The sequence below is a fragment of the Centroberyx affinis genome, unplaced genomic scaffold, assembly GCF_046629955.1.
Source record: "Centroberyx affinis isolate AG114_WGS23_722 - 3 ecotype Tasmania unplaced genomic scaffold, CSIRO-AGI_Caff_v1 ptg002398l_1, whole genome shotgun sequence".
Lineage (NCBI taxonomy): Eukaryota > Metazoa > Chordata > Actinopteri > Beryciformes > Berycidae > Centroberyx > Centroberyx affinis.
In genome coordinates, this window is record NW_027280650.1 from 31,943 (window position 1) to 55,783 (window position 23,841).

Consider the following 23,841-nt stretch of genomic DNA (forward strand, 5'->3'; position numbering starts at 1 on the left):
GAGCAGCAGCGACACACGAGGATGTGTTACTTTAATTTAAGATAACGTATTCGGGTGATTGTTTTATAATACAAGCGACGCCGAAGTGTTCACTGAGCAGCAGAGAGCGGAGGGACATCTGATCTGAGGATGGGCGACTTCTCGGCTCTGGGTCTGTCGGACTGGCTCATTAAACAGTGTAAACAGCTGGGGATCAGCAAGCCCACTCCCGTCCAGGAGAACTGCATGCCTGCTATTCTCCAGGGTAAGACAGCTGCTTTAAATCTCTAGGCTAAAATATCAACAAGCTAACTAATTGTCAAATATGTAAATGTCGTTCGTGTAGCTTAATCGGCCTGATCACCGGCTCCGACGTGTCCCGTTCTCTCGACGTTATGCGAAACTCCATGGGAAAATCTGTTAGTTTAATGCTGCTAAAGGTAAATATACCCGTTAGGAGATGACTTAAGACACTTTACGAATCACTTGGAGCCTCTCTTCATATCGGCATACACCCAGTCCACCAAGCAGCACTTTATTCCGATTAAATTTCAATTTTTAGAACTTACTTACATGGAAGTAACGTTAGCTATAACATTACTTCGTGATCTTGTTCCATCAACAGTGCACCGCGAGGGCGGTAGGTTAGCAAGAGCGTGAACCAATTCTAAAAGTTTTAATTTTATTGAAATAAAGTAGTGCCTGGTGGGTTATGTATATGCCGAATTCACCAGAAGAACCTCGTAATTCAGTAAAGGTCTCAAGTCATGTTCTATGAGGTACGCGCGTTTGGTGATAAGCTAGGACACTATAAATTGACAGATATTTGAATGAAGTTTGGCGTGATGGTACTCCCCATACTAGAGAGAACGGGCTACACTTGATTCCCAGAATTATGTCCGTAATCAGTGATATCCAAGTAGTGATGCACCTGGTGAAATCCTTCAGATTTACTGCAGGGCGTTTATCTCAGTAAACCTCCATTCACATGGATGTGAATGGAGGTATATGAAAGTGAATGGAGGTATATGACAGTGAATGGAGGTGAATGGAGGTATATGAAAGTGAATGGAGGTAAATGAAAGTGAATGCAGGTGAATAGTGGTGTACTGTGTGAGTGACTGTCTGTTCCGCCCAGGTCGGGACTGTCTGGGCTGTGCTAAGACCGGCAGTGGGAAGACAGCGGCGTTCGTCCTGCCGGTGCTGCAGAAACTGTCTGAAGACCCGTATGGGATCTTCTGTCTGGTCCTCACTCCCACCAGGTCAGACTGCTGCTCACTGCCCAGGCAGACAAAGGAGCAATCCACCAAAAACACTTAGTTACAGTTACTGGTGATGTACTTCGCATTCTGTCCTCAAAATCAGAACCGTTTTGTTCAGATCTTCAGATGACTCATAACTTTATACCTGTTAATAATTCAAACCTGTAACATGCCGTCTGTGTCTAGTGGCATTTTGTAAGAGCAGGTATCAGTTTTTTCAAATTTCGGAACTGTTTCGACTGTCCTCTTATCAACACAGTCACACAGAGCCCTGTTTGGATAGGATTACTCTGTTTTTCACTTAATAAAAGACCAATATCAGTCCGGTATATTGTCCTAAATTGATTCTAATTGATCTTAGAAAGATTTTAAAAAACCTTAAGTTCACCTAGCTGAAACCTAACCTGACGTTACTCCTAAATAAACTTAATGCCATGCACATATACTATTTTGACGTTTTTCCCAGCCTTTATAGATAAAATGTGACACATAGTATTCATATTTTCTGAAACATAACAACTCTTTATAATAAATAATGGAATGAAATAAAAAATAATGGAAGGTATTTAGCTATAAAGCACTTCTCAGCTAATCATGAGGACAACACAATGCAAAATACATTTTATTTTCTGTTTCTCTCAAATCCCAAAAGTATGTGTTATCAATACACTTAAGTCTGTGAAAACCATAAAGACAAACAGGTTGATAGCGGCTCTGCTGTGTTGCAGGGAGCTGGCCTATCAGATCGCTGAGCAGTTCAGAGTCCTGGGGAAACCGCTGGGCGTCAGAGACTGCATCGTCGTCGGTGGAATGGGTAACATGCTGTACATCACTACCAGATGGATAAAAAAATAAAATTGTGATTATTTGACAGAATATTGCAATTGCGATTTAAACTGAGATTCATTTCATCACAAGTTTTTCTTGTCATCCATTTTTTAGAACTTTAACATTGTTTAAAGAAAAGTGATTTTTGTTTAAAAAACAAAACAAAAAAAATACTAGATGTCAGTGTGCAGATTTACTGAGTTTGAGTCTGAAAGGTTTTGATTCATGGACCAAAGATTACCTGCAGCTCTAAAACTCCTTGTTCACAAATCCAGTTTGGACCAAACTCTCTCTTCAGCAAGTCATTGCAGCCTCTGGGATTTGGTTTTGATTAATAGTTCAGCTCCACCACAGAGCTTCTCCTCTCTCCATTCAGCAGCAACAGAACTGTCAGTGCCCTGCTGCACAGCATGGGGAGGTAAAGCTGCACCAGGAAAGATGTTACTGTAATGTTCCAGCCGGCTTATCAGACTAACTCACAAAGTGAGGCTGCAACAGAGAAGAGAGAGGCTGTCAGAATTAAGTTCAGTATTCAAATTTCAGTCGAATGTCAAATAATCATAATAACAGTTTCCTCTTGCTGCAAACTTGCTAAATCAACTAGTGCAGCTTTAGAGGGATGTTGCTCTGCTATACTCTTATTTTAAACAGTAGTAGTAAAGTATATTCCTCATATTTACAATTTAAGTTTTGTAGATTTTTTTTGAAGATTTATTATGGTGAAGTATCCAAAGAAATGTTTTTTCGCTGTGCAGTAGAACCAGAACTTGGACCAAAATAAGGACGAACATGGAACCAAAACTAAAATAACCTCAGAGCATCACTGCTACAGAAACACACAGAGGAAACACTGCTGACACTTAACATGTAAATGACTAATAATGTTCATTCTGTCATTCTGTGCTGTGCTGACCTGCTGTGACCCCTGCTGTGACCCTGCAGACATGGTGTCCCAGGCCCTGGAGCTGTCCAGGAAGCCGCACGTCGTCGTGGCGACGCCGGGCCGGCTGGCCGATCACATCCGCAGCTCGGACACCTTCAGCATGAGCAACATCCAGTTCCTGGTGAGTTCAGGAAGGTCAGGATGGACGGATTCTACCAAGGGGGAAAACTAAAAAATAACACCAAAGTCCACTGCTGGAATCTGCATCCTGTGTCTTTTGAAATGACATTTTTTGATAAAATTGTGCTTGAAAGTTGTGGAAAATAATGTCAGGAGGAGATGTATAGGATGTGTAGATAATGTGTAGGAGGAGAATGTTGTAATTCCTACTACTTGCCCTTAATGTGACCGCATATGTATGATGAATAGATTATGTTTTTCTTACCTGGAAAGTTTTAGAGATACCAGGTTTCTATCCGACAGCAGCAAATACTTCTTTATTCACTTTTACTCAAGAACTGAATAATGGTGTGTGTGTTATATTGTGTGTGTGTGTGTGTGTGTGTGTGTGTGTGTGTGTCAGATAATGGACGAGGCGGACCGGCTGTTGGAGCAGGGCTGCACAGACTTCACCTCTGACCTGGAGGTGATCCTGGGCGCTCTGCCGGCCCGGAGGCAGACTCTGCTGTTCAGCGCCACGCTGACCGACACGCTGCAGCAGCTGCAGACCGTCGCCATGAACAAACCGTTCTTCTGGGAGAGCCGGTCTGAGTGAGTGGAGAGTCTGCACCCAGTCTGAACCCGGTCTGAACCCGGTCTGCACCCGGTCTGCACCCAGTCTGCACCCAGTCTGAGCGGGGCTGTGGCCAACAATGTAGAGGAAAATGACTCATAATAAAAATAAACTTTATGTATAGAGCAGCTACAAAGTGCTTCACAACAAGGAACAAAACGTAGTGCAAAATAAAAACTGAAGCTACTGTAAACTATTTTCTGCTGCTAATTCATTCCTTTAACTTTTATCAGAACAGTCACTGACAAACTTGCAATGATAAAATCTAGAAAAATGAATTTGTTCTGTTGGTGCAACAACAGTTTTGGAAGTAAGTAGGTAACTTTATTTATAAAGCACCTTTCGAGAGCAGAGACGTCACAAAGTGCTTCACAGAGGAAATAAAGCATGAACATACATACAGACATAAACACAATAAAAACAGACCAAAAAAAAAGAATGTGTTGCTGTGATGTTGAGGCTCTTGCATGACTTAATGTGAATTGGTGAATAAATGCACCAAGTTTTGTAACTGCCCAATTACAAACCAACCAGGGCTTGGAAACGAGTCACATGACTCACAAGTAGCTTGTTTATTGGACGGTTTTGGTGACCTGTCACTCTGCTCGTTTTCATTCATTCATTCATTCATTCAACCTTTATTTAGATCTCTGAGATCATTGAGGGTATACCCTCATTTACAATGATGCCGAGAATATAGAGTAAAATACACATAAAAACAACCAACGAGAAAACAAATAAACAAACAACAACAGAACACAACCAAACAGTTACATTCATGAGTGTTGCAGTTTGCAATTATGGTTTGCTGTGATTCAGCTTCTCTGGTCTTCTGTTAGGGTTTTTTTCTCACTTTTTATTGTTAGTGAACAGCATGGCAGACTGATGAGTTATATTGGTGATAAAGCGTTGAAACCTTTAGTGAATCTGAATCCTGACTCGCTGCAGGACTGCTGACCTCTGACCTCTGGAGCAGTAAAACCTCACAGTGTTGTTGTGTTGTTTGTCCCGGTCAGGACCCGTACGGTGGAGGAGCTGGACCAGCGCTACATCCTCACTCCAGAGAAGGTGAAGGACGCCTACCTGGTCCACCTGGTCCAGACCTTCACTGACCTGCACCACGACTGGGCCATCATCATCTTCACCAACACCTGCAAGTAGGAAGCCGTTAAAACATCGTACAAGTCATTCACAGTGTGGAAACCAGGCGCTGCAGCTTCTACAAAAACACATTTTGATCACTTTAATTTACGATGTTCTTGGTTCTTCTCACAGGAGCTGCCAGATCCTCACCATGATGCTGCGGGAGTTCAACTTCCCAACCATCTCCCTGCACTCCATGATGAAACAGGTGACTAGTGTCCCAACAGAAAAACTTTATTTTCCTGCTCTGTAGCCAAAGAGTCACAGATTGGATCCCTGCAGCACCGAGTCCTGCCTGGTGAAGAGCAGCAGCAGCTAAATGCAAAATGTGAAAATGTTCATCACTGGGTTGATAAGAGGAACAGGAGCCTGTGGGGGAATGGTTACACTGGTGATGAGGGAGATGCCACCATTTTGGAAGAATGACAACTAAAGCAGAGATTGCATCAGAATCGGTTTTATTGGTTAGTTTGCACATACAAGGAATTTGCCTTGGTGGTTTGATCCCATAGGTCACATTAAACATAACAGAGAATTATAAAAGTTGCATGTAAGAAAATGTAAAACTATAGATTTTAGAAATGGTTCTCTTTTTGGAGTAGTATATATAAAGAAATTGTAAATGAAATAAATGTAAGTAGTATGTAAAAACATAAGTAGTATCTAAAAAAAAAAAACAGCAAGCTATGAAGTCAGTAATAGCAAAGAAAAGAACAGAAATATAGAATATACAGATGGAGAAAATACTGCAGTGGGATCTGAATGTTTTGAACAATGCAAGGGAAAACAAGAAATCTGTGCTCATGAGTTAGAACGGTAGAAACAGAATATGAATATAAATACAAAACTACAGAGCTGTAGAGCTGCAACAATTAATCGATTAGTTGTCAACTATTAAATTAATCACCAACTATTTTGATAATCGATTAATCGGTTTGAGTAATTTTTTCAGAAAAATAAGTCAAAATTCTCTGATTCCAGCTTCTTAAATGTGAATATTTTCTGGTTTCTTTACTCCTCTATGACAGTAAACTGAATATCTTTGGGTTGTGGACAAAACAAGACATTTGAGGACGTCATCTTGGGCTTTGGGAAACACTGATCCACATTTTTCACCATTTTCTGACATTTTATAGACCAAACAACTAATCGATTAATCGAGAAAATAATCGACAGATTAACCAACAATGAAAATAATCGTTAGTTGCAGCCCTACAGAGCTGGTAGGTTGTCTTTACTGTCTGTTCCTCCCAGACAAAACAAACAAAACGTCTTATTTGTGTGTCATGAGGATGTTCAGATCATATTGTTACAGGAGGGAACAGATCAGGCAGAAAGAGCCGATAACAGAGTAGAGAACAGAGATTTCCTCCAACATGGCGGCCGCTCCTCCTCACCAGCGCTCCAAGCTACTTTTATTGGATGTGGAAATCATATTTGCTTCACAATATAAGAATTTGTATAAGAATGTATCTCTCAGTTTAGATAGACATGACTACTCTACCAGACATGCTACAGGAGGAAATTTTACATTACTGAAAGCAAGGACAAATGCAATCAAACGAACGGTCATGTACCGAGCTATGCATGAATGGAATTTACTCCCCAGACATATCACACAGGAAAACAGTAAAATTCGATTTAAAATTTTAGTAAAACAGCATCTTTTGACTAGAGACGTTGAAAAGATGTTGAAACTAGTTTGGCTAAGTTTTGAATAAAATACAAATATGAGTTTGATTGTTTTGATGTGTCTTGTGGCCGTGGGTCTGAGTCTGTGGACCGGGAAACTGGAGTGAAACGGACTAATTTCATGTGTTTTGATTATTGTATTGAATACTAGCGTGAAATGGACCGTGTTATGATTTTAAATGTGTTGGGACACTGGAGTGAAACGGACTATTTCATATATTCTGATTATTGAATTGTCAGGAGCTTGTCTTGTCTGTGTGTGTGTTCTAGTCTTTGTCCTGTTTATTTTGTAATGTTATGTGTTATGATGTAAGTGTAATGGCTGCATTGTCACTATGTAAAGTCTGTTTTGTGAACCCCAGGAAGAATAGCTGCTGCAACGCTGTAGCTAATGTGGATCTTAATAAACTTTAACTAAACTAAACACAAGAGGCAGAGGCAGAATGAAAGGTGTGGGGAGCGGAGAGGCTTTGTGATGAGATAGAAAGCAGGTGAACCGGTCTGTGGAATAAAATGAAGAGACTGTTCTTTATCTCCTCCAGAAACAACGATTCGCCAACCTCGCCAAGTTCAAGTCCAGCGTCTACAGGATCCTGATCGCGACGGACGTGGCGGCCAGGTGAGACGAGAGCAGAGACAGACGGGATGTGAGGATGAAGGCAGCTCAGTTCATTTTCACAGCCGTTTAAACCCCCAGACTGACTTTCCTCTTACATTTCCTCTGAAGTAATAATAATAATACCAATAATAACTTTATTTGTATAGCACTTTTCTAAAAGCAAAGTTTACAAAGTGCTTTACATACAATAAAAAACCCAAAAAACAATGATGCAGAATTTACCACAATCAAATACATAAAACAGTTGAATAATAAACATAAAAAATAACAAAAAAGGAATAAAAGGTAATACAGGGGATAAATGATACAACTAGAAAACAAACAGATATGCAACTAAACAGATGCAAACAGATAAAAGTGACTGTGAAGAATTCTTTATTCTTTATTCTTTATTCTTTATTCGGATCCCCATTAGCTTCCACTACAGCGGTTGCTAATCTTCCTGGGGTCCACATAAAATTGTACAAACACTGACAGCATACAGACATACAAACATCGACTGACACCCCGTCAGTCTAGAAAAATTTACATAATTAAAGGTCAAGTAATCAAAATATCAGATAACTTAACCAATGCATGTACAAAGGTTATCAAACAAACTAATGAGTTGAAATCACAAACAAAACATCATAGCAGGTGGCATCATTCCTCAGAAGAAACACAATTACAAAATAAACCATAAAAAGGAGATACACTGCCATTCAAAAGTTCAAAAGTTTGGAGCCCCTGAGAAAACTCCATACATCCATACATAAGAAACTTGGAGTTGGACATTTTCTCCATTCTGTACAGCAGCGTCTCCATATTCTGTATCACTGAAGCTTCAGCTGCTTGTATTGAGAAAAATGTTCAAACCCAAGATGCTGCACCGTTACATCAGATAGAAAAAATCTAGATGTTTGTGCATCATTTTCTACACATTTAAAAAAAAAAAAAAAAAATTGATGAAAATACGTCCACTTCAACAGTTCAACCTCACAATGGAAAAATCAGCTGCACTTGTTTAGTGGATTTGCAAAATTTTAACATTTTTCTGTTTCACTGAACACTCAACCTTCTCATTCTCATTTTATGTGATAATGTCAGATATAATAATATTACTCTTCATAGTCTTCGCTGACAAAATTTCAAAAAGCCTTCCTCAAGCATATTAGTCATAACTTTTGTGATGAGAAAAACACTGGATGAAGGTGTTCAGGGGTTTTCACTGTCATCTTGCCTTTCCTCCTAATATAACGATACACTCTTATATCAAAATCACGTTTTTGTCAATAAACCCAAATACAGCAGATGTACTGGAATTTGTCTTGGTGACATTGGTGCAAACCCACAACTTCCATACTTGGATAGTATATAGCAGTGGTTCTCAACGTGGGGTCCGTGGACCACCAGGGGTCCTTGAGGGGGTTCCAGGGGGTCCCCAGTCAAATTGATGAATGGTTAAACTTCAGCATTATTTCATTTACAAGAAGTTAACACAATTGGAGAATATAGAAGAATTACTATTTTGATCATAGTGTCACTGTTATCTCTCTACCTACAATACAGATAGACATGGAGTTCTGGACAAAATCATATCTAACAGTAAAAATATTCAAATTCTCATCAAAATCTCATCAAACGGGGGTCCGTGGCCCCGATGTGGACTAAATTATGGGGTCCTAGATATGAAAAAGGTTGAGAATCACTGGTATATAGTACTATGATATATTATATTGACAACTTACTCTACATAGACAGACTCTACCTCTCAGTCTACATACAGACAGGCTGTACACAAGTCTGTTTTCTGCCTGCAGAGGTTTGGATATTCCCACGGTCCAGGTGGTCATCAACCACAACACGCCCGGCCTGCCCAAGATCTACATCCACAGAGTGGGACGCACCGCCAGAGCAGGTGAGGCATTACACTGCATCCAGGCTCCAGCCAGTCAGCCAGTCAGCCAGGCAGCCAGTCAGCCAGTCAGTCAGTCAGTCAGTCAGTCAGTCCAGTCACCCAGTCTGTCCAGTCAGTCAAGACAATTTTATTTGTATAGCACATTTCATACACAGGTAAGCTCAATGTGCTTCACATTAAAAGACAAAATAGTATCAATAGACAGATAAGGAGATAAAATACTCCACATAAATAAAATAACCTTTCAGCCACACACACAACACACACACACATACATAAAATACAGCTTTTTATAACCCCTGTCCTATTCATACAGCAGCACTCACACACAGACTACAGCAGACGCACACAAAGGCAAACACACACTAACTACCAAAGGCCTGAGAAAAAAGCAATGTTTTAAGACTGCTTTTAAAAGAGGATGCAGTTGTAGCAGATCTCAGGTCAGCAGGTAGTTTGTCCCAGAGAACAGCACCATAGTGACTAAATGCACTTTCACCTGGTTCAGATTTAACTCTATAGGTACATTTAGGACACACACGCCTGATGATCTGAGGGATCTGATTGGTTTATAGCCAGTGAGCAGGTTGGAAATGTATTTAGGAGCTAAACCATTTAGTTAGCCAGTTAGCCCAGTCTGTCCAGTCAGTCAGCCAGTTACAGTCCAGTTAGTCAACCCAGTCTGTCCAGTCAGTCTGTCCAGTCAGTCAGTTAGTCAGCCCAGTCAGTCAGCCAGTTACTGTCCAGTTAGTCAGCCCAGTCTGTCCAGTCTGTCCAGTCTGGAGACTGCAATAAAGTTTTTGGGAGGTTGGCTGGGTGAGATCAGACACCAAAAGCATCCATGTGTCCCTGGTAGATACAAACAAAAGGACAATCCAGGCACTCCAAATATAAAAATATAACCACGAGGAAGGAAATATTTAAAAAGCCTTTATTGTAGTGGCTAAACCATTAAAAAAGCCAACATGTTTCGGTCTTCTTCAGGGCTTTAAACACAGACAACACGGGTGTGGCCTCACCTATATAATAGCAACAGCCAATGGGAGGCAGTCACATGACCCAGATAATAACATGACAGGTGAAACAAATTGACAATAATGAAAAAAAATATATAAATAAAACAAAATAACATGAGATTACACAGACATATTACATGTACATCATAAACGGGAAATAGGTTCCCATATATAGGTTTTTCATAGGCTGTGAGAAAAAAGGAGAGTCTATACAGAGAAAAATTACAGAAAACATGTGAAGTCTTTATCCTCATTGAGACCAGGATACTTTGGCTCCAGTGCTCCATGCTAACACTTTAGCATACACTATGTTGAGTGACAGCAGGTGACTGTACTGCATGTTGCTCTGGTTAAGAGTGTGAAGTCTAAATAGCGCTCATGCTGCTGTTTGCTCTGCAGGGAGGAACGGCGTGTCCATCACTCTGGTGACGCAGTACGACATCCACCTGGTCCACGCCATCGAGGAGCAGATCCGTAAGTCCGGTCCACACTCAGTTACAGACTGTGAGCTGACGGGTGCAAATAGTGCAAACAACCGAATTTCCAACAGTCTCGGTTCACTGTCTCATTCGATAACTCAGCATTGCAGAAATCTTGGTGTCATTTTTGATCATAACCTCAGCCTAGATAAACATGTTAATTCAATGGTTCAATCCTGCTTTTATCATCTCAGAAACATTTCAAGGATTAGCAAGCATTTCTTTCTGCCAAAAATCTGGAAACTGTCATTCACGCTTTCATAACCAGTCGATTGGACTGTAGTTCCCTGCTCTCTGGCATCAGCAAAAAATCCCTCTCCCGCCTCCTGCTCATCCAAAACTCTGCTGCCAGGATTTTAACTCGGTCTAGGAAACATGATCACATCTCACCGATCCTGGCTTCCCTACACTGGCTACCTGTTGCTTTTAGAATTGATTTTAAGATTTTATTGATTACTTACAAAGCCCAGAGAGGCCTTGCCCCAAGCTGTCTATCAGATCTCTTATTGCTCTATGTCTCTTCCCGCTCCCTGAGATCTTCGGATGTGTCGTTCCTTGTTGTTCCAAGGTCCAGACTGATCCACAGAGGGGACAGGGCCTTTGCAGTCAGGGCTGCTAGACTTTGGAACGACTTGTCTGAGGAGATCAGGGCTGCAAACTCTGTATCGTCTTTTAAATCAGTTAAAAACCCACTTGTTTAAAATTGCTTTTCTGAGATTTCATTATATTTTATGGCATTTTAGTTCATTTTACTCTATTTGTGTTTTTATAATGTGATTAGTTTTTATGGCTTTTAGGTTGTTTTATTCTCTTTGCATTTTAAATGGGTCTGTTTTTTATTGTAAAGCACTTTGTAACTGTGTTTTGAAAAGTGCTATATAAATAAAGTTATTAGGTGGTGCCTGGATTTAACTCTTTAACTGTGCTGATGCATCATGAGCGTCTCACAGCTGAACTCTACTGTTTTGATTTATTACTAAGGTGCTTCTCTGTATTAGCTGCTGGTTTGTAATAGGGCTGAACGATTTTGAAAAATATCTAATTGTGATTATTTTGACTGATATTGCAATTGCGATATGATTTGCAATATTAGAGGGAATGATAATTTTTACACCATTATTCTCATTTTCATTGAAAAACGTATTAAAATGATTATGGTGTGATTTTTGCGGGATCTGTACCAAACAAAGATGTTTTCTTAAATCTGTAGAATATGATGTGTAGGTCAGGACATCTCTGCAGCACCACAATATTTCATTTAAAATGGTATTTTGACACATTTCACCTTTAACTAATATTGCGCCAAATACTGCGGCCTATGCAGTAGGCCATATTGCGATTTCGATAAAATTTCGGTTAATTGTTCAGCCCTAGTTTGTAAGTAGGATTCTGGTTCTGAGTGTAACTCTCCCCAGACTGTCGGTGTTCTTGGTCAGCTTGCCTGGTTAAATAAACGTGTTTCTGCTGTTTGTCCAGAGACGAAGCTGAAGGAATATCCTGTGGAGGAGAAGGAAGTCCTGAAGATCCTGACCCAGGTCAACGTGACGCGGCGGGAGTGTGAGATCGTACGGACGCTTCTGTCTTCCTCACACACACACACACACATCTTCAGTAGTTTGTAGTTAGTTTGTGTGGCTTTGAATGTTTCCACTGTGCAGGACTTTTTATAGATTTAATGGATTTGCACCAAAACAAGAAGCACCATATGATGATTGGCAGCACACCATTAGAACCACTTCCAGTACTTTTTAAAGCATAGACCTACTAGATTAACTTCTGTCGACTGGTGACATGAGAAAACTTTTTACAGACTGGATCCTCTAGATTTTCGAGACGGTGAATGATGAACTTTGATGTTTTTTTCCATAATGGATCTAAAGTGTTTGATAAAGCGCTCTTCCTTTCTCCTGTGTTGTTGTAGAAACTGGAGTCGACAGACTTTGACGAGAAAAAGGAGATAAACAAGAGGAAACAGATGATCTTGGAGGGGAAGGTAAGTCCAGTCCTGTGTAACGACATGCATTAACATTTTCAATTTTAGTCTGCTTTTCCTCCATTATGTGACCGGCGTATTATGACAAAAAAAACCATATTTAAACATTTGTTCTTTGCCTATCCTAAAACCAGTGGGCATTTCTTATAGAAGCCACTGGGCCTGCTGGCTCGCTGTGCCCAGTGGTTTAAATGAGGAAAGCTGATGATGATGACCAGCTGTTACTGGTTAGAAACTCTTTCACCACAGTGGTAAAGTGCCTGGTGAATACAAGAGTCAAGTCTGCACACCAGGAAGTTCTGTCATACTCACACAGGTCAGACTGACCGCACCGAGAGCCAGATCAGTTCTAATGCTGCGTTCATGTCATATCAGATTTACCGTAAATACAAACTGCCAGTTGGGAAAAACCGTTCACTAGGGCTGAACGATTTTGAAAAAATATCTAATTGCGATTATTTTGACTGATATTGCAATTGCGATATGATTTGCGATATTAGAGGGAATGATAATTTTTACATCATTATTCTCATTTTCATTGAAAAACGTATTAAAATGATTACGGTGTGATTTTTGCGGGGATCTGTACCAAACAAAGATGTTTTCTTAAGTCTGTAGAATATGATGTGTAGGCCAGGACATCTCTGCAGCACCACAATATTTAATTTAAAATGGTATTTTGACACACATTTGGCCTTTAACAAATATTGCGCCTCCTGTGATTTGAAAATTGCAGTAGGCCGTATCACGATTTCGATAAAATTTTGATTAATTGTTCAGCCCTAACGTTCACGCAAACGTCCTCATGGTAATTACAAACAGGACATGGGAATTTTTTTGCGGGCTCCAGTATCTCTCGAGTGTGTCAGCGACACAGGCTGTAAACATAACAGGGGATACAGATTTCAGCAGTCCAAGGTAATGAAAATCTAAACTATCAGTTATATTTACAATCTTCCTACTTAAGAAAAACAAGCAATATCTGCTGCTGTTCATTGATTGGCCTTAAAATCACCTGTGACCCAAACCACATCCTTCACAAAGTTTGATTGTACATTGTAGATAAAAAATTGTATGTATATGGAGAGGCTGTCTTCTCTCGAATGCCCAAGACAAATTTATCCTAAGGGAGACTAGGCTAATCTTATCTTATTGTGAGAGTTCCAAGTTTAACATGTGAGCACTATCAAGTTGAAGCAACAGAAATTTTGGTTCTTCTGATATGAGACGAACATGGGACCAACATCAGTGTGAGGTGAATGCAGTTCCTGGTGCAGGAACTTTGAAGTCTTTCCCACTGAGACTTTTCCCATCCTGTCAGTGTTGAGTTCAGCTGGTTAATAGTGCCGAGTTAAGAGTCCGAGTGACTCCACTCCGGCCTGTTGCTGATTTGTGATGAAACTTCTGTTCCAGGATCCGGACCTGGAGGCCAAGAGGAAAGCAGAGCTGGAGAAGATCCGGAGCCAGAAGAGGAAGTTCAAGGAGAAGATCCAGCAGAGCATCCAGAAGCAGAAAGCCGGACAGCTGAGAAAGAAACTGATGAAGAGGAAACACATTCAGAAGAAACAGGCAGCCAAGTGACAGCTGTGTAGTTTATAACTCATGTATATACGAGCAGATTTTGTTACTCCTAATGTAATGCTTTTTGATTTTGTGCATTTATAAATAAATTACAACTTTCAACCCATAAAACAATTTGCTCAATTTGACAATCAACCTTTATTAATGGATTCAGTTTTACAACAATGGAATCACAATGTTGTGATTAAGCTTCACTGCAAATAAGACTCATCATTCCAAATATGTATTTACATCACATTGAGATGTCTAGTCCATCGGTTTAACTCTGCCGTTTGACCTGGAGAATCAAGGGCTGGGATGCAAATGTCGTCTAATAACTAATCCACAACTGAACCAGGTCTTAATAAATCATCACTACACATGTTGCAAATTCATTGTGGTCATCTTGGCTCAGAAGATGTAAAAAACACCAAAGCAATATTACTGCAGCAATCTTTTAAAGCTATAACATTAACATTAGGATCTCGGTGGAAACAGGTTGATGTGTGAAACTAATCCATCGCACAGGTGAGATAACAGATCAGCACAATGTCAACGAAACAGAACTATTTCTAAGCAAGTCAATTGAACGTGACAAGATCTACTTGACAACATGATTGTCATGTTCCGTCTGCTGACGTGAGAAGCTCGCTCCGGAAAGCTAAACTAGAAGAGCAGGTGAGAAACAGTGGAGTACATTCTGACTGTGGTGCTCAGAAAACGTCTTTGCTGAAAGAGACGAGACCGACTCCTCGGTACAAAACTACAATCCCTCAGTCTGAGGAGAGATACAAAACTCAGAAGTGAAGAAATGGCTCGCTCCTGTTGTCACCAAGTTGCTACAAACACAAAGATACAAAGTAAAACTACACATCGTGGTTTAATAATACCCACCTGAACACAACGGCGTGGCACACAAAGAAGCAAACTGACAAAGCAAAAAAATTAGGATCAACTCAAGGGTTTTTCTTTTTTTTTTTTCTCCCCACAATCACCTGGGTCACACAATTCTGAAGGGAGGGGGATTCAGGATCCACAGAAATCTGAAGAGAAACTCTTACAACAATTACATAAAACAGGCAAGGGAAAAAAAAAAACCAAACTTGCACAAATCAAATGTCCACAAAAAAAAAAAAGGAAAAGCAATTCGGCCAGCCTGGATCTGAAGTTAACTCCTCAGAGAAGGAAGGTGGCTCATCTCATCAGTCCGTCCTTAAGAGAAACCGTACCCAGCGTCTAGACTCACTCACTTCATTATTATCATCAGGCCGATTTTGTATAAAAAGGTAATAAAATAAGTCCTCTCCACTGGGTTTGTGTGTGCTGGTATAGGTCGCTTTCGCCTACATTCATGCTTGTGCTGCACCTGCCTGTCTGGAGGTTGGTTAGAGGCACTGATTCAGGCGTTCATTCACTTTTTCATTCATCTCAGTTGAATCCCTCGCCATCACCCAAGCAGTGCTGATGGCATTTTCACTGTGAGCACCTGGGATACAGTATACTGTCAGCAAAACGTTTTATGTACAAACGCACATAAAAACTCTAAAGGGTGTAAATCAGAATATTAATCCACAGAGGAACCAAAAGGATCCTTTCAGATGGTGAGGTGGGTTTTAAATTTGAGCTTCCTGCTTATCCAGGATTCCTACATATTTCCCTGTTTTTTTTTTTTGTTTTTTTTTTTTAAATGTCTTTAATTTTCCAGACCCTGATAGATTTGAAGGTTTTGGTCGCTGCTCAGTATGATGTATGCTTGGTGAGGCTGGGCAGTATGACCCGACAGCCAGGCCATACCGCTTTACAGGTGAACATTATTCACCAAATCAAAACGTCTGTGTGTGAAATGACAGCGGGTTCACGACTGCGTAAAGCGTGTAGCCGTGCGCGTTGGGACCCAACAGCCCCGCCTCCCGTACTCTGATTTTTTAAAACTTCAAGACCTGGAAATGACCTGAAGTGGTTTTCCAGATGTGTGGAAACCCTCGTTATCTTCCCATCAGCCACCTTCCTTTTCTACTCCTTACCTGCGGGGGACTGAAAGCCCCGCCCTCCTGTAAGCCTACACTACCTTCATCATCATCATCATCATCTCCTTCCTTTTCCTCCCTCCTGTTTGGGCTCCTTCGCCTCAAACAGGGATTTGTGTGACGGTGTGGAGTTCCACGATCCACGCAGGAACTACCCAAAGCTTTCCTTTCAAGCGTTTTGCCAACCCTAAGCGTATACAAAGCGTTTAAAAAAGACATCTGGCCATAAAGCACAGCGGGACATCGCTCATCATCAAGCCCTGCTTCCGAAAGATTAAAATAAGAAAAAGCCTTCGCTGAAACATCAAATGACATTGAGTTGAATATTCAATGCTGGTCGTGTTTTGATAGTTTAGGTGATTTTTTTTTTTTTTGCTTTTTTTGTGCTCTGCGATAAGAAAAAGGTACTTCGGAGAAAAAAAATTGTCCCATGATGATCGCGGAATCGGTCGGATCCGCGCGTCACGCCTTGAGAAACGTCCGTCTGGAATCCCCGTGCCACTCCACCATCGCCGCGTGGTCGAAACCACCCGCTTCCCATTAAAGACCTGTTGAATGAGCCAGTGGTTCCCAAGGCAAATCAAAGGCGTTTCGATTCAAAGCTCTTTAATATCAGACTCAAGCGCAGAAACCGTGTTTTTTTATTTCCTCCAAACTCAAGAGTTTAACGACGACGAGGCGGTGTGTCGACTGCCGCTGCCTTCAGAGGCCGCTGAGGGTTTTTGGGTCCAGAAGAAGATCGTTGGCGCCGCTCTTCCTCCCGCGATGAACCGAATTGAAGTGAGTCCGGGGCGTCGTACGGGTCGAGCGACCAACCGACTTTTTGGGATCAGGGTTTTCCGTGTCGCCCGGTCGGTGGCTTTTTCCCGTACGCATGCCTCCGACAAGCCTGCGGAATGAGTTCTTCAAATTCAGCTTGACAGCTTTCTCCGCTCCCTGTCCCGAGAAACTTCAGTTCCCATCAGACAGTTTCCCTAGAGGCTGGGGAGGGGGGAGGGGAGGGGGGGGGGGGGTTGGGTAAGGGGGGTTGGTGGGATTATTTTGTTGGGAGTAGAGCCTCGTTGGGTTTCCCACGAGAGACCGTTGAGATCTCCCGTCTTCGTTTCCCACGGCAGCTCGACCACACGCCGCCGTTTTCTCTCCTTCCCTCGTCTCCTGGTCCGGGCAGCGCTCCCTCCCTCTCGCTTGTTCGCCCGGCCTCTCGCCATCTCCCTGCCCGTCTGTTCCTACTCTCTTCTTCTTCTACCCTCTTCATTTTTCTCTCTCGCTCGTGATTGGTTTGGTTTCGCTCTCCCGTCGCTTTCACTCGGTGGTGCTTCGGTTGTAGCAGAGGAAAACAGGTATCCATTTTATGTTTTTATCATTACCCAGATTAAAATGCTGATGAACTAAGCTCAGCTGAAGCCTAGCTCCCTTCTTCCAGCAACCTGCAGGAGAGAAAACAGACTTCATAAATCTGTTGTCCACAACAGAACCATGAGTGATGACTAAATAAACTTTTTGAGGCAACAGAGATGAGAAATACTGCTTTGAGCAGAGATCTGGACAAAATCATTGTTTGTAACAAAATGGGATATTAAGAACTAAACTGTAGTGAACAAAATACTTTTTACTTCAGTTGCCAGCAAAATTGCCCTGCTACACTTAACTCAAACTTTCCTCAGAATTACTTTAATTCATCAAGTGCAATGTGTGCACATTTCAGACAGTTACACAATACAGTATTGGCAGATTAGATGCAGGACAAAACTTAAGACCTTGCATATAGTGCAGAGGTGATACACCGAACTACAGCACACTAAACAAACAACAACTGTGCATTCACACTGTGAGCACCATGATCAGCAAGTCACCAGAAGGCCGGTCACTTCCCAGGTGTGCGGACGGCCGGCCGAGAGAAGTTGGCTGTGTTCCTACTGATGATGATTTAGTTTCATGAACAATAGTTCTGTCTGGCAAGTGCAAAATTAAGTTTGATTCCAGCCATTCAACGCTTCCCAGTTCTCTACAACTTTTATTTGAAAGTCTACAGGAATAAACGCCTCAAAATTGAAGCTTGGAGAATGTCTGCATCCATCATTGGGTCGATGGTAAACTCTGAAGTCATTTCGATATTTTTCCTGTGTATTTTGGTTAATGCTACCTGAGTAGAGCTTTCTAGCTCTATGTTAACTCATCAAAATAATTTCAAGTTATGAAAGGCGAACCAAAGCAGCAAATAATACATGTTTGCCTGTTCAGAACTTTTAAGGCTTCACAGTCCACTGCGTAGATACAACTGGAGCCTCTGGCCCCGCCCACAATCGGTCAGAATCAAGAGACGCATCGACCAAGATGTTCGCAGTGTGAGCGCACGCTAAATACACATTCAAACCTGAATACTGCCTGTGTATCATGGCCTAAAAGACGTGTTTGAAGTACTTACACTCTAGTACTGTGACAGGCCGGTCACCCCACCATGCTGGTATGCGCGTTCGCCCTGGTAAGTCGAGTCCTGGGACAAAGCCACGTCGATCTGGGACTTGAACTCGTCTCCCAGGTAGCTGTCCTGGAGGACAGGAGACAGGAAGAAGACCTCGTTACACCAGACACTGGATTCCTTCGGCCTTTCTGTCAGTGAGCCCGATGCCAGGGTTTCTACTCCTTTTCCATTTCAAAACTCCATCTCCATTCCAGACCTCAATTTTCTTGACTGGATTTGGCAGTTTATGTCTGAATTCAGTATGATGTATACTCAATTGCTCAGCAACACGACTACTATAATTAGGCTATACCACTCTATCAGTCTATGCATTATACACAACAAACATCACAGTATCTGAAATGACACACTGGGTCTGTACCAGTTTTTCCTTCCACGCCGAGACATGAAAATCATCAAATTTACTTCCCATACTTTTCCAAAGTTCAATTTCTTGACTCCATTTTTGTTCAATTCCCAAACATATTACTTCTACGGTATATGAACCTGTGTTTGGCAGTGTGTGTCAGTGTGTTACCTGGGACAGCTCTGGCTGGGACAGGCCAGGCTGGCTCATCTGAGAGGGCTGGCTCATGGAGATGTAGCCCTGGGTCAGCGGCCCCTGGGAGAAGGGCTGGGAGGCCCCGTCCTGGCTGGCCTGGCTGCCGGGTTCGTTGCCCTGACTGGTGCCCTGGTGGCCCGAGCCGCGGGCCCTCTGTCGCCCGCCTCGCCCGGGCTTCCCCTTCATCGCTCCGCGACCTGAGTGACAAAGAAGATCTGAATCAAACTGCTGAACTACTTTCAGGGTGAGAAAGTACCACCGGACAAATGCTGGTAGGTTTGTCTAGTTCACCAGACACTTTTACACAATTAGACAGTTCAGTTCACATGGTGCTTCAGTATGTCAGCGCTGTACTGTACCTGCAGCAGGGCCGTTGGTCTGGCCCAGGTAGCTGGGTGGAGGCATCGGCGGCATCACCAGGTTGAAGGGTATGGGGATGTTCATGGCAGCCATGTGGCCGGGCCCCGCCCCGATCATCCCGATCTGGTCATGAGTCTGGAAGTACATGTTGGACGGACGTCCGGCTGCAAGACGGTCATGATAATTAGATCAAAGTGTTGTGTTAGGAAAAACCTGGATTGCAAACAGGGCCGGTAATTAGTGTTTCTGTCTATAGTCCAGCTTGGCTGAAAACTCACAAAACTCACTTCACTACTTTAGCAGCCAACTTAGTTCTTTACAATAAAACAGGTTACCTGCCAAACGTGGCTGGTGGAGTCACCAAACTCACCAGCCAAAGCCCAATGTTACTGCTATTTGTGTGGTGATTTCCCACCATGATGGCAGAGGGGGTTTGTCTGTGTGTCTGTTAGCAGATGATAGCTGCTGATAATCTCATCTATAATGACACAGAGGTTTTAACAGGAAGTCAGGAGTTGGTGTCTTGACCCACCGGCGTTGCTGCGGTCGTAGGCGGAGCCGGGGATCAGCGCCTCGCGGGCGTCGTACATCGCTGTGCTCATGAAGCGTCCGCCCTGAGAAACACACAGTCAGCGCTTAGGACACACACACACACACACCTTCACCTTACTATAGATATGAAGCCAGGTCTTTCCAACAGCAACGCAGCAGCTACACTACACTACTACTAGTGAGAATCACTACATTAGAAAAAAACAAAACATCTAACACAATAAGTAATGATCACAATTTACACCATGACACCAGTGAGACGGTCACAAAGGAACCGGTTATCAGCGTCACTAATCTAGTCTCCAGGTCAGGTGACGGCCTCCAGAGTGCAGAGGGTGCGCTTGGTTCGTCCTACTCACAGGGTTGATGGTGTTGACCAGCTTGCGGGGCTTGCTGAACTGCATGAGGCTCTCCCTCAGGTTGTTGAGCGGCCCCTCCACCAGCACCTTCTGCTCCTTGTAGTAGTTCAGCAGGTGGTTCCACAGCGGCTGCTTGGACAAGGCCTTGGGGTTCCCCACGATGATCACACCGTACCTTCACACACACACACACACACACACACACACGAATGCTGGTCAGGGATGAGGAAGACATTTGGAGTTTTGTTTCAAAGTGAGACAATCTGTAAAAGTGACACACACTTTTCCAAAATTGTCTGACAGCACAGAAAACAGTATTGCTTTTTAAAAGATAGGAGGTAACAGAGTCAACAGCGCATTTACACTCACACTAATAGACTAATAGGGCGTTTCACAGATTATTCCAGAGTTCCAGTGTTCAGATAAAGTCTGTTATCACATTATGAGAAACCTAATTAACACAGCTTTTCTTTTGGCCAATCTTTCCAATTATTCAGCGCATGTTTACCCTCAGTCTGATTTCTTTAGTTTTTTTTTATATCTGAGCATGAGCGCAAACAGAACCAGATAGAGAACAACGTCCAGGAAGCAGAAACATCTGACAGCATGGAGACTGCCAAGACTCACGTTCGGGCTGTAACCATAAGCAGAGCAAAGTACCGAGACAGAAACCTGACCAGGTGAAAAGAAGCTGCGTGCGGCTCCAGGTTCAAAATCCAAAAACACCCGGCAGGAAGTTTGAGTTTTACGTCACGTCCTTCAGGAGAGAAATCCAACTGTGACTGAATCATGTAAACCGGGTTTTCCCTGTTATCACATTACAAGAGCGCATGTAAACGCGTCAATCGATTTATTGCCATGACCCGAGTAGTCCCAGTTACCGGGTTATCAGTGTGCATGTAAACACGCTCATATTTACAGAGTGGATCCTCTGTATGTAACCAAGCGGTCAGATGGCGAGCAACAAACCACCAGAGGTCCAGTCCTGTCCCACAGAGCAGAGCGACCACAGAAACTCGCTCGATGTGCCGACGCTCAACAAGCTTGTTGGACGAGAACAGTTCACCACGGCTGAACCACGACGCCCTGAACGGTTCTGCACAGACGAGGCTGTGGTTCTTACTTGGCTCTGGTCAGCGCCACGTTGAGGCGGCGGGGGTCGTTCAGGAAGCCGATGCCCTGGTGCTCGTTGGCGCGGACGCAGGACAGGATGATGAAGTCCTTCTCCCGGCCCTGGAAGGCGTCCACGCTGGCGATCTCCACCTCCTGCAGCCGGACAGGAGGCACACAGAGTAAGAACGACAAGAAACCGATTTTTCACAATGCATCACACACACCATTTAACTCCATCCATTCGCGGCTCGTGACCAGGCGGCTGCCGGTTCGGTACCTGGTAGAGTTTGGTGTGCAGCGAGCCGCTGAACTGCATGTACTGCACCAGATAGGAGCGCTGGCCCTCGTAGGGGGTGATGATGCCGATCTGGTCGGGCTTGGCTCCCGCCTTCAGCAGCCTGGTGGTGATCTTCTCCACGTTGGCCGCCTCCGTCCTGAAACACAGCAGCAACGGCTCAACCAGCGTCACGTTTACCGAACCCATGTACTGATAACAAACTGGAGAAATTACTACTATTTCTAAACCCCAGCTACCTTGCCTCAAATAAGTCAACCATGTCCAGTCAGAATCACAATGCCAATACATGTTCAGGAATATGTTCAGGCGATGTTGGTACAAAGAAAGAAACAATTCACTGTGCCAGCCACGCACAGCGCCAACCAGACAGACTCCAGGAAAAGCTCATTAAAGAGTGAACTCAACATCTTCCTTGGGCTGGGAAGATGCTGATTTCTAAAAAAAAAAAAGCCTAATTATATTCTGCTGCGATTTGTGATTTGTTACAGCAAAACCATTTTGTAGTGTAGATTAGAACATGACTGAGCGTGTAGCGTTTCCTCTGCTCATTCATTAGCTGTGTGCCACCACAGCAGGAAACTTTCCACCGCTGCTTACAAAAATGTGCTATTCAAATTCCATGTTAAAAACACAAGAATCTGAATATTTAGAACTGCTGTTTATATTATGATGAAGTGACTCAAGAAGAATGTTTTTTTGTAGCACGGTGACCCGCACTAGAACCATTACTGCGACCAAAGCGGGGACTAAACTTACACCCCCCCCCACCCCCCCAAGAGGAGGCAGTGTGCTGTGATCCTACCTGTTGAGGTAGGAGGTTCCGGAGCTGGCGATCTCCTCCTGGCCCTGAGTCACGTAGAAGAACATGGGCTTGTCCGGCTGCGGCCACTGGAAGTCAAAGCCCTTCTTGATGCGGTCAGCTGGGGGGAAGAGGGGGGAGGGGGGGGGGGGTTACAGTCAACAGAAGGGAAACTAAACTCTGGAACCACAAGCCTCGGGCCACAGTGACCAGCAGCTTCCACAGCTCACTGCTCTACCAGTAAAACTGATTTTGATTTGTAAAGATCATTTCAACACAAAGTTTCAAAGTGATATAGTGGAAAATAACAAATCCAACCATAATTAAGACACTTGATACACTTCAAACGGTAGTAAACACATATTTACAAATTAGATTTATAGACTACATGAAGACTTAAGAAAAACCGCCATGGGCTTGTCTGGCTGTCCACCACCAACATGACAGGACAAGTAATATACAATATAGTACTAAACAAAAACTAGTACAATAAAAAATTACATGATAGATAGTTTGGTTAATAACTAGCAAATTGAGGTTTATAAAAGTGCCTTTTTCCAAAGGGGCTTCAATAAGTAAACGGTTTGCCAGTCTAATGTCTTCAGGCAGGTTATTCCAGAGCTGCAGAAGACTCATCAGCTTTGGTCTGTCAGTCTGTACAACTCTGTCTGTAGATCAAATGGCGTCTGTTAACCTGCCAGAGCAGCAGGTAGCCCAGACTCACATACCGGCCGCAGCCCTAAAATAATCCCCCCCCCCTCCCCCCGTTCCCCCCCTTCCCCCCCCCTTCCCTGAAGAAGCTGACCAACCTGCGGTGACGCCGTTCTGCAGCGAGCCCTCGTAGAAGATGTTGGAGGGGAAGGCGCTGAGCGCCGGGTGCATGCGGTACTGGACCTGCAGGCGGATGGGCCGGATGCCCAGGACCACCAGGCGCTCAAACAGCGACTGGGACAGGCCCGCCTTGGCCGCCTTCTTACACATCACAACTGGACCCAGCTGGCAGTGGTCGCCCACCAGTATGAGCTGGGAGGAGGAGGAGGAAGAATGGTGGGTTGATACGAGTGTACAGTGTGAGTAGTTTCCCCCCAAAGGGATCATTCCAGTTTCATCCAGTTTATCCATTCTTGTAATGAAAATAATGAAACGATAAAATAGAATATGAGCAA

General features: G+C 43.1%; 2 protein-coding genes across 4 annotated transcripts in view; one reads left to right on the top strand and one right to left on the bottom strand.

Annotated features, from left to right (window-relative positions):
- On the top strand, nucleotides 1-15,246 carry ddx49 (DEAD (Asp-Glu-Ala-Asp) box polypeptide 49). Of its 2 annotated transcripts, XM_071533675.1 has the most exons (13): nucleotides 1-244; nucleotides 1,118-1,241; nucleotides 1,970-2,055; nucleotides 3,012-3,133; nucleotides 3,536-3,723; nucleotides 4,762-4,902; nucleotides 5,021-5,096; nucleotides 7,123-7,199; nucleotides 8,999-9,096; nucleotides 10,512-10,586; nucleotides 12,068-12,156; nucleotides 12,513-12,584; nucleotides 13,998-15,246. In XM_071533675.1, exons 1-13 carry the CDS (start codon nucleotides 130-132, stop codon nucleotides 14,163-14,165), a joined length of 1,431 nt encoding a protein of 476 aa, XP_071389776.1. In that variant the 5' UTR covers nucleotides 1-129; the 3' UTR covers nucleotides 14,166-15,246. The 2 variants fall into 2 exon arrangements, with proteins under 2 accessions (XP_071389776.1, XP_071389777.1); XM_071533676.1 differs by lacking the exons at nucleotides 1,118-1,241; nucleotides 1,970-2,055.
- Nucleotides 14,636-23,841, bottom strand: part of LOC139656170 (regulator of nonsense transcripts 1-like) — a 22,985-nt gene continuing 13,779 nt past the window's right edge. For both annotated transcript variants that reach the window (XM_071533674.1, XM_071533673.1), the window contains exons 15-24: nucleotides 23,485-23,698; nucleotides 22,679-22,796; nucleotides 21,856-22,012; nucleotides 21,589-21,731; nucleotides 20,466-20,640; nucleotides 20,087-20,168; nucleotides 19,554-19,718; nucleotides 19,171-19,391; nucleotides 18,597-18,719; nucleotides 14,636-17,598 (exon numbers count right to left, since the gene is read on the bottom strand). In XM_071533674.1, the coding sequence (XP_071389775.1) occupies nucleotides 18,600-18,719; nucleotides 19,171-19,391; nucleotides 19,554-19,718; nucleotides 20,087-20,168; nucleotides 20,466-20,640; nucleotides 21,589-21,731; nucleotides 21,856-22,012; nucleotides 22,679-22,796; nucleotides 23,485-23,698 (1,395 nt within the window). In that variant the 3' untranslated portion in view covers nucleotides 14,636-17,598; nucleotides 18,597-18,599. The remainder of the gene's footprint in view (nucleotides 17,599-18,596; nucleotides 18,720-19,170; nucleotides 19,392-19,553; nucleotides 19,719-20,086; nucleotides 20,169-20,465; nucleotides 20,641-21,588; nucleotides 21,732-21,855; nucleotides 22,013-22,678; nucleotides 22,797-23,484; nucleotides 23,699-23,841) is intronic.

What these genes read in the sequence shown, in the direction of transcription:
- ddx49 (XM_071533675.1), top strand. Translation starts at nt 130, where the DNA reads ATGGGCGACTTCTCGGCTCTGGGTCTGTCGGACTGGCTCATTAAACAG. An exon ending in ATCTTCACCAACACCTGCAA is followed by an intron (nt 4,903 to 5,020) that starts GTAGGAAGCCGT and finishes TTCTTCTCACAG; the next exon opens with GAGCTGCCAGATCCTCACCA. An exon ending in CGCGGCGGGAGTGTGAGATC is followed by an intron (nt 12,157 to 12,512) that starts GTACGGACGCTT and finishes GTGTTGTTGTAG; the next exon opens with AAACTGGAGTCGACAGACTT.